The sequence below is a fragment of the Syngnathoides biaculeatus genome, chromosome 3 (assembly GCF_019802595.1).
Source record: "Syngnathoides biaculeatus isolate LvHL_M chromosome 3, ASM1980259v1, whole genome shotgun sequence".
NCBI lineage: Eukaryota > Metazoa > Chordata > Actinopteri > Syngnathiformes > Syngnathidae > Syngnathoides > Syngnathoides biaculeatus.
In genome coordinates, this window is record NC_084642.1 from 27,576,599 (window position 1) to 27,590,942 (window position 14,344).

Consider the following 14,344-nt stretch of genomic DNA (forward strand, 5'->3'; position numbering starts at 1 on the left):
ATTCTCTGAGATGTTAATCAGTCCTGCCGCCCGCTGCGTGGCATTAAATCCCCTCTGTCTTGCTCTGGTTATGAATATCAACCCAGAGGCTGTGATATTAATAAGTGGATAGCCACACACTTCCTTCTGTGAAGATATGGACCACAACACGCCACCCAGTGATCTTTATGGAGCAACAGCTACGAGCAGCGTTGACTTAGTGTTGAGAGTGTAAAGCTCCATCATCGCTGGCCTCAGAGGCACACACGCAAAAAAAGACACGCACATGTATGCACAGACACTCGCACACACATACACACACATACACAGTATTCATCAGGGATTCCATGTGATATATGGCCCAGGGCAGTCACAGTCCAGAGTCTGTGGCGCTGAAGGAACTTCATTGTTCCATGGATGGAAGCTGTGCTGGTTTCTGGGACACTGAAACACCCAAGCAAGCATGTGGCGGGGTAACATCACATGACTAATGGAGCCACCCGATTTTAAAAATAAGACAGAAACGAGGAAATTAGGGGAAACATACAGCAGGTCACAGGATTAGGTACCCCTGCATAATCTAATGATCCAAAGGTTGTTGTGTCTTAATATCTGCAGGTACAAATTTAACTGGAAGTTGATAAATTGCACAACCCCCCCCCAAAAAAAAAAAAAAAAACCTGAGTTAAATAGGAGTGAAAATCTTTATTTTTTTTTGTCTATTTCCTGGTTCATACAAAATAATGGATTGTTCAATTTTGCTTCTGCGGCGGTTAACTGTTCAATTCATACCCTACTTCCTTGATCACCACATTTACAGTTATTCCACATGTAATAGGGAGCTTGCTAAAAAAAATCAATCAAGAAACATACAGCCTCTTATTCATACTTTGCTTTTAGCAAAAATAAGACTCAGTTCATAGAGAGACTATTATTTTCAATTGTTTAACAGTGTGATTGTAGTTTGCTGTGCGGGGGAACTGCGCTGCATCATATTGAGAGCTGTCACATACCTTTTTGAGGTGCATGACTGCGCCAAATGAGTTATAAATATTACATTTGTGTTGGATTTTATTTGAAAGTGTGGGTGTACATAATGAAGTGTCCTGTGCGTGTATAAAATAGATTCTGGGAATGCTTTTAAATGAAAAATGATTCAGTTAGAGTACAAAAAATAAAAAATCTCTTCAAATGCTCATGTCAATTTTTCACTACTTTTATGTATGAAAACATCTCCTATTTTTTTGTATGGCAAACAGTCCAGAAAGCTTCCATTCACTTTTTTGTCATATCAGACAAGTGAAGTTCGTACTTAAATAAAAGAGAAGCTCCTTGGAAAATAATAATAATTACATGATTGTTACAAGGGATTTTGCGAGGACACAATGCCAAGTCTCAGTGTGGCAAATAAAAATGTGATATGGCAAACCAATTTTTGCTTCTTTCCTACCAATTTTCAATCCACCACCCCATTCTGCACAAGCAGAACGAAATCATTCCATCTAAATGAGCCGGCCAAATGTTTTACACCTCTCCATATTACTCAGTTGTGTTAAAGTTCATCATTCCGTGTCATGCGTCTCTTTTTTTTCCCCCAGGTCCTGCTCTGTGGCCCTAACGTCATGATTTTTTTTGTTTGTTTGTGTGGCCTGTAGAGATAGAATGTGTAAAAATAAGAAGGTGAGGCTATTTTAAAACCCTGCCATTTCGTATAGCCCCTACCATAAAACAACAGACAAGCTATATTTTATGTTTGTGTTAAATATTCCCATGTGCGGCACCTCGATGACAGCTTATTCGCGTGCAGATTTATCACAAGCCTTATCGGCTTGCCTCACCAGACAAAGGCGTCGAAGCACCATGTCTAAGCCTGAGGCACAAGACAAAACCACACTATCAATACATATCTGCAGTCTATACATTGAACTGGAGTGGGGTGACAAAGATCTCTCAAGCAGCTATATATCACAACTTCTTATCTAATTAGCTCCCCGAAGAGCATGAAATGTCTACTAAATTACACATTCTGTACATCTCGCTATGCTCTCTCTTCTGAGGAAAATCTTGTGCCGAGAGTTGTTACCCTATGTGGTCTCAAAGAAGGTGATCCATTCATGATGCTGTACTGCTTTTAGGATCTACAGTACTGTTTATAATTAAACTTCATGTTTTGTCAACTGTGGCATGGGAAATATTGTACACTGAATTATATGATCTCTTAGAAATCAAACTGAGAGTCCAAACTTCTATCTTGGAGACAAACGCAGCGCTTTTTCAGAGCAACACTTAGATGTTCTAATTTTTCCAAGCATTGCAGTAATATTTGAACAGCATTTTTTTAAACTTTTATGACACAATTGAAGAAACCTCACACAAATATATTTATGACAGAGCTTTAAGTTTGATTCATTCAACCCTGGAAAAAAAATATAGGCTGTTTTTTTTTAGGGTGAAGTCAAATACTGTGTGTTTAAGGCAACAGCCTTGAATATCTGCACATAAAATTCATCATGGTGGATTGTCCTTTATATTTCCATGTTGTTAGTTACATTTTGGCTTGAATGAAAATCCTTGAAAATCCCCATAAAATCAGATTGACAATGTTATTATTCTGAGTAATGTGCTTTTTCTTTTAGGTTCAACCAAATAAGAATTTGCTGTATCCGAATTTAAATATAATCGATAATATGATAAACAGCAGGCGTCACCAACATGAAGCCTGCAGCCTGTGATTTCCAGACAGGAACAAAATGTTGTGTATTGATGATTAATTTCCTACCTTCTTAAATAATTATTGACAACTAGTGTGGGAAATTATCAGTGTCTTCACAGGGATGAATATCATAAATTATTGGAAATAAGACAATTCAAGGTAATTTGAGCACATTTGGTGTTTCAGAAGTCTGTTCCAAAGTGGCATCCATTCACATTAATCAGTGGCCAAGAAGTAGCTCTCACTTTCAAAAACATTGTTGACCTTTGATCTACAGTAGCATACAGTATGTACTGACTGACCTTTCTATAGAGCTCGTGCACCTACGTTATAAAATCACGTAACATCGACATATTGCCGGTCAAACAAAGCATTGTTGCAAGTTAATTCCGCTGAGACGAAACAAAAACATGTCTTATGGCACGACACCCAGAGTTTTGTCTGATACCATTAAACATTTGGAAGATGATAATAAACGAAGGTAGATGGGAAAATGAGAGAGACTTGGCATAGAAGATTTAATGCTGAAGTTGACGTTTTCGTGGATAAGAAATTGGACTGTTAATTTGCTTCGATTTGTCTTGGACAACTGGATATACTGTACACATGTATCTGGTGAGTAAGTTGCCGAGATTTAAACAGAAAAGTTTGAAAGTGTATAAAAGTCTGGACACATACAAATGCTTCGTTGCTGGATCTGATCTCAATCAAGAATAAATCCCACATCTTGATAGACCCACTCAGATTTTTTTCAATACAACTACCAATATTTTAATAAATGACCCCTGGTTTTTCACAAACTCTCATTCATTAACTATGTTTGGGAAAAATATCTCCTCCGTACACAGAAGCGTATCGCTGCCACACGTTAACCTCCGTTAAACCTCTCTGTGACAGTTTATTTTCTTTTTTTTAAATACGCATTGTTCTCAAATGAGTCAACTTGGCATTATAAATCCTTTTGATAATTCATAATTAAGAAGAATAATTCCTACCTGAAATGAAGTGATCGCTACAAAGGTGTGTGTATTTTGTTGGGCACCATCCATCTCGTTTAATTGCCAAAATCCATCGATATTTTCTCATCTTTTCAGTTGGCATTCCATAGAATGATCTCTTTGAAGAACTGTCTCATCTATTGTGACAATCAACAGCCCAATAGGTCTCGGGCATTGGGAAAAATGTGCTCCGATTCAGCCAACTCCCGAGCAGCTTTGTTTGACCGGCAACCCATTGATCTTTTCTGGTCTTTTCAGATGGTATTCTAGAGAATGATATCATTGAAGAACTGTGCCATCGATTGTGTGTGCAATTTGAAAAATCTGCTCCTCTTCAACGACTCCAGCACTGCCAAGAAGCTAAGTTTAACCGGCAATATTGCGCCCTGCAAACTGACGTCACGTGCATGACCTCTATAAAGACCACTAGATTTTGAATTGGGGCAAAATGAGAAGTGGTCTAAATATCAAATAAGGTAAACCAATGGCCACAATCACACCGAAACAAAGTAGTTGATGTCGTGGTTACTGAGTGTTTTACTCAATTATCTCAAACAACAAAGAGGACATAAGACATTTGTTTACCCCTGTTGAAATTGTCTTTTTGTGTCATGTTGTCTTTTCACGCAGGGAAGAGTCACTAAGCAGAAATGAACTTTAGTGGGAAAAACGCCATCACATGCACAGTGGAAACAGTCTAGTTTTATCCACCATGTGACCCTGCTGGAACAAGTGGGGGTTAAGTGCTTTGGTTTAGGCTCTTGCAATGTTTTTTTTTTTTTATCTCCCTAGTCTAATTTGTCCTTTCTGTTCAAGGATCAACCCGACAAACCTCTTGTCAAAAGTTCACCTATGAAGCCTTTTGGCCACTTTCTTATACTTTTTAAGTGCATATGGGATGCATGTGCGCATATGTTAGCGTGCCTGGAAAACAGAAATGGAAAAGGGGAGGAAAAAAATGCCAAAGGCTCCCTGTGGTGTGTCTGCTGCACCATCATTCACTGAGGATCTCATACATATATTAAGGTGGCACAGGTTTTCTGCAAAATCCAAACCAAGTGCAGTCCTGAAGGATCAGGTGCTATAATGATGGCAAGAAATATATGCTGTAGTTTCTCTCCTAGTCCGAGCCATATACATTTGGGGATGCGTTCTGAGAGGTACTCACCTTTCTCTTTTATTTCCACCCAAAGGGAAAAGATGAGTGGCTGTGCATTGAATGAGAAACATTACACAAGATGAAGCTGTCCATAGGACAAGACCATGATGTCATGGGAGAAATGTGTACCAGCGAGAGATTAAAACAAAGAGAAAAAAAAAAGTCAAGGATAAACTCTTGGGCCGAATGCAAGTGTCTGACTTATCCAGATTTTAATTCAGTGCAATATGCCAGGCATATGACTAATTTAGTGGAGCTCCCAGTCAACGCTTTGTGTTCAAAAGGCATCTGTCAGTTCTTTCAAAGATATGAGAATGAAGCATATGTAAGTGTACGCTCAGTATGCTTTGTGGAGACTGCACTCAGAAATTCAGCCTCCTTTACCCCAAATCACATTAAAGGCCTGTGTTCTTGTCGTCATGGTTATTATTGCCTTTAATCGATAAACATAACTCTTGAAGCTTCTTGCTCAATTCCAAGCTATTACAAAAATATTTCATTTTGATTTTTCTTGATTTAATGCTTCCCCTACAGTTATTCATTTAAATTCCTTCTATTTTACAGCATGTTTTGCCCACGGCAAACTGTTTTTTTTTTTTTTTTTTTTTTTTGTGGCAACCGATCGCTGCAAAAAGTAAAGAAAATATACATTTAAAGACATTTGTACATGTCCTTTTAATAGTACATGTTCCCACAGTGGGATCCCGGTCCAGTTCTCAATCTCAATTTAAATCCCTGTAGACGTCAGTAACTGCAAAGTGAAAACATTCACAATGTGCCTCAAACACATGCTGCTATTGTATTTTTTTTTTTTATAAAGGCATTTTTCCACACTGACCCTCGTGACTAAGCACTGGACTGTCACACAGTTAGCAGAAAGAAACACTCACACAGGCACAGAACTAACCTCCAACATCAGAGGTCTACACCCTGTCGCAGAAGCATTTGGCAACATTTACAAATCCATCTATCCATTTTCTGAGCCGCATAGCCTCACGAGGGTTGCGGGAATGCTGGAGCCTATCCCAACGATCATCAGGCAGGAGTCAGGGTACATCCTGAACTGGTTGCCAGCCAATTGCTGGGCTGACAATAGTCCCACTTGCAATCACACCTAGAAGCAATTTAGAGTCTCCAGTATGTATTTGCATGGTTTTAGTATATGTTTCATTCCAAGCATTTTAAGTGACTTGTCTTTGAAGAACTCCAAATCAATAGTCTCAGTAAAGATGGTGACGGACTGTCTACAAGGCATTTAACTTTAATGTATCTAACATCAACATTAATTTCAAAACAAAAAAGAAAAAAACAAATACTCTGAAAAATTCCTGACCTTTGATTGATACGTTGCGCCTCATCATCAAATGAAACACAAACAACAGTTTAATTTTGTACCCACTGATTCAAATAATATTCAAAAATCTCGCTGAAGATATGTTATGGCCAAACAATATCAGTTTGTACTATTCCAGTACGTCACCATTTTTCTCATTAAATATACTCCCAAAGGCTCTACTGACATGAAATTTTTACCTGGTGTTGGGAAAAACCCAAATAATTCACGTATACAAAGAAAGTAGAACAAATAAAGCTCAACATTAGGTTGTGTGTAATAATGTGAAACGACACAAGGGAAAAGTATTGAATACATTTATTTAATACTTTGCATAAAAACAAAAAAGCCTTTGTTTGCAATGGCACCTTCAAGGCGCCTTCTGTATGGAGAAACTAGATGCATGCATTGTTCTGATGTGGTTTTGGCCTTTTCCTCCACACAAACAGTTTTTTAAGTCTTGAAGGTTTTGTGGGCTTCTTTTCTGGACCTTGAGTTTCAGTGAATTCCAAAGTTTTGGAATGACCTTTGGTGACATTTTTATGTCTGCTGACCCTTAATTACTGGATAAATTATATGTCGTTTAAAATAGAAGAAAAAAAAATGACCGTTTTTGCAGTGCTCCATGGAACAGACTTTACTCAATACACTATGCATAAAATGGGATTCTCTCTATCTAATACTAGCGTGCAGGAGACCCAAAACACCCCTGAGAACTATTTTCATGCCATCTGGGAATAACACACAAACACAACAACTTGATGCTTTTGGATTTTAACCACAGGATTCCACTTTCCCCAAAATTGTGCGTACTTGGTGGCTTAAGCGTAATCGACCTCCGAGTAAATATTCACAATCATGATGTGTCGTGTTAGCGACTGCTAGGAAAGCAATTCTATTAAAGTGAAAACATTTTTTTAAACTGTAATGACATTAATCAGTGGCTAAATGTCATCATAGAATACCGAGTATTGTATGAGAAAAATATATCAGCAGAGTGAAAACATCAATTTCTGTATGTAATTGATGATCACCCTTCTTCAACACACTAAATCTAGATATTTGATTCATTTGTCTAGGTATAATGCCATCTGACAATAACAAGACTATAAAGTAAGTGTAAAAGTAAACTTTGACCACCTCCCACACTCGGGTGCAGGTCGTGGGCAGTGACTGTAATGTTGTTGGTTTCTGGGGTCAGTACTGCTGGGGTGGGTGGGGCGGCTGTCTTTGTCACCGGTTGTCCTGCCCAATGTGCCCGACCTGCAGGAGCCAAGCCTCTTAATCACTCACTCTGAACGCTCTTACAGCACTGAATAGTTTTTCTTTTTTTTTCACTTGTCAAATTCAGGCACACACACATATTCAGGGTTATTTGGGGGCTAGTATAAGGTTGGGGGGTACGCGCGTCGGACCTGTTTTCAGTATGTCAGTGCTGTTTCCCAGTTCATGCGCCCCGCTCCTCTACCCTGCCTGCCCCCCCAGAATGTTAATGCATGACACACACTCATCCCCTTACTTTTAATGCAGCACATACACCCATCTCTGAGGGGCGGTGGGTCTTGGGGGGGGTGTCTGCATTTCAGAAGCCGTGCCTGACAGCTCCTTCCTTTCTTCACGCGTGCAATAGTTTTGACCTTTGTCATCTCACATCAATACACACAACTTAATTTCTGAGCTCATTTGTTCTACTTTCTTTCTATGAATAGATTGAATGGGTTGTTCCCATCATCTGGTGAAATGTTCAGGTCATTAGCACCTATGGAATATTTCGTGAGAAAAATGCTGACTTGTTAAATACATATTTCAGCCCCTGCATAAGTGGTTCTACAATTGTCGTCCTCAAAGTAATAACATATATATATATTGTATTTTCCCATGTTCAATTACAATGTGGATGTTATAACCGTACATTTTGTTACAAGGGCTTACAATGATATTAAATTAATTGTTTAGAATTGATCTTTTTCCTCATTTTGATTTACACTTGGGCCTACTATGCTTCTGTATGTTAATGTTGATCGTGATGGTGGTACTTGGAGGGCTAAGAATTATTCTAGGTGGTATTTGGTGGTATATAATATTTTTGTATGCACAATAACAGACCAGAAACTTGAGAAATGTGGCCTTATTCTTATAGAAATGGTCACTGTGGTTTGTTTTGCTGTTTTCTCGGGAGAAAAGCCAATGTGATTATACTTTGGGTCAAAGGTCAAGTTTCAAATACGAGTCTGAAAAGCCACATGGCTTTCTGAAAGTGACCGTACACACAGGGTCAAACTATAAAGCCTATATTTATTTATTTATCCTTTTTTCCTGCTCCACCTCCTCCTATCCCAAAAGCAAACTAAGCTCTGCTTCTGGCTTTCAAACAGAGTGAACAGATTAAGCTGAGTTAGGCCTACTTTCCATAGATATGATGGTGTGGCACTTTGAAATCCCCTTTTCAAAACACACACACACACACACACCTACACATGTTTTCAAAAGGAAAGTAACTTTTTCAATTTTTTTATTTACTATTGTGAGTGATGGTGGTGCGGTGACACAGCTGTAAAGTGTTGGCCTCACAGTTCTAAAGATCCGGTTCAATCCTGGCCCCTGTGTGGAGCTTGCATGTTCTACCCAAGCCTGCGTGGGATTTTCCGGGCACTCAGGTTTCCTCCCGCATCTCAAAAACATGCAACATTAATTAGAAAATCTAAATTGCCCCGTGGTGTGATTATGAGTGTGACTGTGTCTGTCTCCATGTGTCCTGCGATTCGCCTGAAACCATATAAGGGTGTACGCTCCTTCCTACCCAATGACAGCTGGGATAGGCTTTGGCATTCCCTGCGATACTTGTGAGCATAAGTGGTTAATAAGATGGATGGATGGATGGAAATTATGAATGAATGAAGAATGAAATCATGTCTTTAACTACTCTCTTCAAAGTGTCTTTGTTTACCCTATTGTTTCAATGCAATATATGTGGAGGGTTTTTTTCTTGTCAGGATGGAAACAATGATGGACATGACAATATGGATTAGAAATGATAGAAAGTTTGACCAAATTCTATACCTTTATATTCAATCGAATCTACAAAGATTTTTTTTTTAAGCTTCAGTTTTAAAAGTCATAATTACTACTGTGAGATTATAAACGCAACGCTGGTCCTGAACACTGTTTTTCCTTATGTTAATGCACACACACTAGTTTTATCTAATGTCTATTTATATATTTGATGTTATAATGTGTGGTGGCAAAGTAGACAACTGTTTAGCATATTTGCCTCACAGTTCTGAGGACCTGGGGAACCTTACAGGTGCTAAAAAAAATTAGCAACTGCACGTAAGTATGAATGGATTACCTGGAGATGTGACAGTAAGAATGACCAATATTGAGTGATTTTTTTCCCCCCATATTGATGACGAGTGTTTGAACCACACCTTCTGTGAAATTGTTGACCTCGTTGTTTTCATTGGCATTCCAACTAAACTGTGACTTGCACTGTGTTTTACATGCAAATGATTAATTAAGGGCTCATCTCTATTGTCTCAAGATCAGTCAGGCTTGTCAATACGTCCATATTACACGATATTTCATACTATCCATCCATCCATTTTCTGAGCCACTTATCCTCACAGGGGTTGCAGAAGTGCTGGAGCCTATCCCAGCTGTCATTGGGCAGGAGGCAGGGTGCACCCTGAACTGGTTGTCACCCAATCGTAGGGCACATGGAGACAGACAACAGTCACCCATATAATAGCACCTAGGGGCAATTTAGAGTCTCCAAATTATGCATGTTTTTTGGGATGTGGGAGGAAACCAGAGTTCCTGGAGACAATGGGGAGAGCATGCAAACTCCACACAGGTGCGGCCGGGATTTGGACCTCGCTTCTCGGAACTGTAAGGCTAATGCTCTACACATGCTCCACCATGCCACCTCTAAAAGTGCCAAATCTTTCAACTACTGCATATGGCAGCAGGAAGGTACACCCGCCTCAATTTTTTGAGGTTGGGGATTTGAATCTGTGGCCCATGTTTCTTTGGGGAGTTTGCCTGTTCTCCCCTGGGCTTTTGTGTTTTGTTTTTTTTTTCTTCTGGGTACTGTGGCTTCTTCCCACATTCCAAAATCACAGCTTTTTTGTTCATTGAACACTCTTTTATTTTCCCCTTGAGTATGAATGTGAGTGTTTCTATGTTTATATGTGCCCTGTGATTGGATGGTGACCCGTCCAGGGTGAACCCCACCTCTCGCTCCAAGTCAACTGAGATAGGCTCCTGAACATCACTACCCTGAGTTGGGATAAGCAGTATGGCAAATGAACAGTAGGCTATTTGAAATGCCCCACCAAGCAAAAACAAAAAAAGTATAAATAAGGAGGAAATATTTTGTCACATCAGTATATATCTGTGTACATTGATTAATGGATCACTCTGTATGTGCAAAACACATTTAAATCAGTTCAGAATGGCTTTATGACTTTTTAATTGGCTGTGAGATGGAGCCAATCCTTCAAAATCCTGCTAACCTTTGATGTGATGTCGCTGTTGTTAAGCGACTTGTCTACTGTATATACGGCACATCCTCACAAAGAACCAGTAGAAAAGGCAAACAAGTCCATAGTTCTACTGCATTGACCTGTTCCGAGCCAAAAAAAAAACTTGTTTCTTTGTCAATTTCCTTTCGTTTGCTTTGTGGCTGTTGATCAGAGTCACTTGCCAGTTAACGCGGTAACGGCCTGAAATGTCCGAGTTATACGATTTGTCTTAGCTCATCAGAAAAGGAGAACAAATTGACAGATAAGAAACAAGAAAAGAGCTCTTGAAAACATTTATTATGAAATTATTAAGGTAGAATAGCATTGTTCAAATAAAGCTTTCAAAAACAGGAGTTGCAGTCTACTAAAATAATTGGCAGTTTGTTTTCTTGTTCTTTTCAGACATCATAGCCATGGGGGGGGGGCAATATATGTATATATATATATATATATATATATATATATATATATATATATATATATATATTTTTTTTTTTTTTTTTTTTTTTTTTTAAAGCAGGGCAAATAAAACAAAATAAAAGTCCAATATTCTTTAACACAGCACATTAGGCAAGATTACCAGGAGTTCAATTTACATGAAACATCTCATATGCACAATAAAAATTTACATTGATGAGGGTTACAGAGTTTTTTGTGAGTGATGAGACCTTGTAGCACAGCAGTCAATTGCAGTTACATTTCACGTCAAACAATTCCTGACCCACCCCCCTCGATTAGCTTTGGGCGTGTTTGTCTGGCAAAGCCATTATCACAACTATTAGCTTGGACATAGGCACAAGCTAGTAGCCGAGAAGCGGCCCGTGCTTCAATGTAGCAATAACTGAATGACAAAGACATGTCTCCCTCTGGGTTTGTCATGTCAGAACATACAGTAATGCTTTGCCCATCTTTTACACCACCACCCCTCCCCGACCATTCCCAGGAAGCAAAGTGGGCACTGAACACAAAGCACTCCCATCTGTCACAAATGATCAAAAAACAAAAAAGGTGGTCATGCCATCCGGAATTTAACATTACAAGTAACAGCCCTGACCCCGATAAAAGATGGGTGAAAGGTGTGACTGAGGGAAGTAGGTGGGAGGGAGCAATTGGTAGTGGGAGTTGGGCAGGTGAGTGGTGAAAAGAAGAGATGGGTTCTTGGGGTGAGGGCATTCACACAATGATGCACCATTATAACTTATACTGTATATCATCCTTAAAGACAAGCAACAGGTCAAGAAACATTTTCTTCCACCCTCTACTCGTATTTTACAAGTGCCACGTGAATGGTGTGAAAAGGTTTTTTTGTTTGGTTTTTTTTGTAGTTTTTTTTTCATTATCATGCAGTGCTGGGGGAAAAACAAGCATATCACAAGTATGTCATCTTGATCGATTGCAGAAGAGAAATTGTGAGTCTTTTCTGGATTAGTGAAAACATGAATATGGCTGAAGTAATCACAGTCCCACGAAAACCAAAATAATCTTTGTTTGTTGAGGTTTTTTGTGTGCATGCAGAACAGGAATATCCTATAGTGACTCTCGGGATGATTGATCATCAGTCAAGTTTGCTGTGAGAATTTGGAGAGATAGACGAGGTTTACTTTTAAGATGAATGGCTTGTCAGCCAAAAATGGCAGACAAACAAACAATGACAGACAAAGAAAAATCTCATATGCACACACACACACACACACACACCACACACATGCACACACGCACTCAAACACTTTGATATATGACAGCAATTGCGATGATCAAAACTGAATTTTATGAGTGATGCCAAACTTAAAGATGAGGGTGGAAAATATACTCACAGGAATACAAATGTGTACAAACATATTCAAGATAAATCCTGGTAATTTGCCATCATCTGTGTTTCGGGTTGTTTGGTGCAGAAATTGAATCGCAAAACATCTGAAAAAATATATATACAATAAATAAATGAAACGAGCACCTCATTTGGTTTAAGAGAGAAAAAGAAAACCAAATAACTCACAGTCCAACAGGTTCACAGACAGTGTTGATTTATTTTGTTGTTTTGTGCAGACAAAACTGGATGCCCTCAAGCATCTAATCTACTCTGCTTCTGCTAAAGTCCAATTACTTAGTTTAGGCCAAAAATCATTCACTTCACATATAGAACATAAGTTATGATTTCTTGAGGTGTTATCGCTGACCACCCCTTCCCCCCCATGACTTGTGAGGTTTGTGCAGAACCTGCACATGTTTTTTTTTTTTTTTAATTTAGATGACTCTTAGGTAGGACTATTAAATTACAGAATGGTCACATTTTCCTTTTAGAATATCTTTGCATCTTTCATTTTTAGACAGTATTGCTCAGTGATAATACATTAATGCCAATTAAACCCTTCTAAATCCTAAATAAAAAGGCATCCCACAATACTGTAATCAGTTCCATTTACATCATCCACCACATAATCTAGAGACAAAATACTTTCTACATGTACGGTACAAGGACACGGTGAATGATGTTAATCGACAACAGTCGCTTTTTTCTCTCCCACTTTGTCATTCGCACTGCCAGCATTCTTGTCAGCAAACCCAAGAAGACGGAGAGAAGTGCAACAGACATTCCCCTTAGGTGCAACATTGTCATAGTCCATTACTCTTCTCAAACTTCCTTGCTTCCATCAACCCTCGTATGTACCACTAATCCTTTTCTTAATGTGGCAAATGAACCTGCACAAAAGAACGAGTCCCCCAAGGTTCTCAATCACGATGGCCAGTACATTTATCTATCCCTTCATTTAACAAAAAGATTAGGCTATAATCAATTTCTTTCTCATGATTTTTTTTGTTTCTGTTGTCCCGTTACACTTAGCGTAGCCTATAGTTGATTATTATAGAGGTTGCTTATTTCCAGTCAGCTAATCCTCGTTGGTCAAGTTGATTACTCTGGGAATACACTGCATTGCTTGCAATCAGATTATGGAATAAGTACCAAGTGAAACTGTTCCTATAAAATATCTATACTGCTGAGGTAGTATTTCCACATCAGACCACAGTGTGCAAAAAATGAAAAAGTTGGTCCATACATGGAAGTGCATGCGTGTTTTCTGCTATGTTGAAAAGAAAGGGGGGGGGGAATTGTCCGCAGCAAATAGATCGTTGCACATGACACGTTGGCGCAACGACGTTGCATCATTGTGAGTCCCGTATAAGGGTGGTAATTGTGCACCTACATGCAGAGTATTGTCACATTACCATTACAAAGTGAGTGGGAAAAATGGACGCATCTCACAGTCACTGGTTCCTCACATGATGAACAGCCTTCTTTTCACAGTCACCATGGAAATTCTTGAAAGGTGGAGAACGGTGTCAAAATGTTAAATTTTCAGTCTCGTATTGCGCCGTGATTTTGTCCCGGCAAATACAAACATTGAAAAATTCATGCAAAGATTGTAATCAGTTTAGCACGATGCCTAATACACTGTCTCACTGACGACTTATAAGCTTGGTACGCTGGATAAAATCATATTAATGTGTCCTGAACATGAGCCTTTGGATCTAATCTGCAGTGTGTGGTTAATTCATAGCCACTGGGCACGTGCTATGCTCGGGAACCATACCTGTATCTCGCGTTTGTGTGAGAATAGTCTCCATGTTATTTTCTACAGG

General features: G+C 39.0%; 1 protein-coding gene across 3 annotated transcripts in view; it reads right to left on the reverse strand.

Annotated features, from left to right (window-relative positions):
- LOC133498371 (protocadherin-9) overlaps window positions 1–14,344 on the reverse strand; it is a 258,441-nt gene that overhangs the window by 236,715 nt on the left and 7,382 nt on the right. Inside the window, exons 4-5 of one of the 3 annotated variants that reach the window (XR_009794291.1) lie at window positions 12,520–12,619; window positions 11,232–12,273 (exon numbers count right to left, since the gene is read on the reverse strand). The exons of 1 other annotated variant lie outside the window; for it this stretch is intronic. Coding sequence is in view for 1 of the 2 variants with exons in the window: in XM_061815106.1 (XP_061671090.1) it covers window positions 12,572–12,619 (48 nt within the window). In the remaining variant the exon portion in view is untranslated. Of the gene's footprint in view, window positions 1–11,231; window positions 12,620–14,344 lie in introns of those variants that run through there. One more of the 3 variants, XM_061815106.1, reaches the window with a different exon arrangement.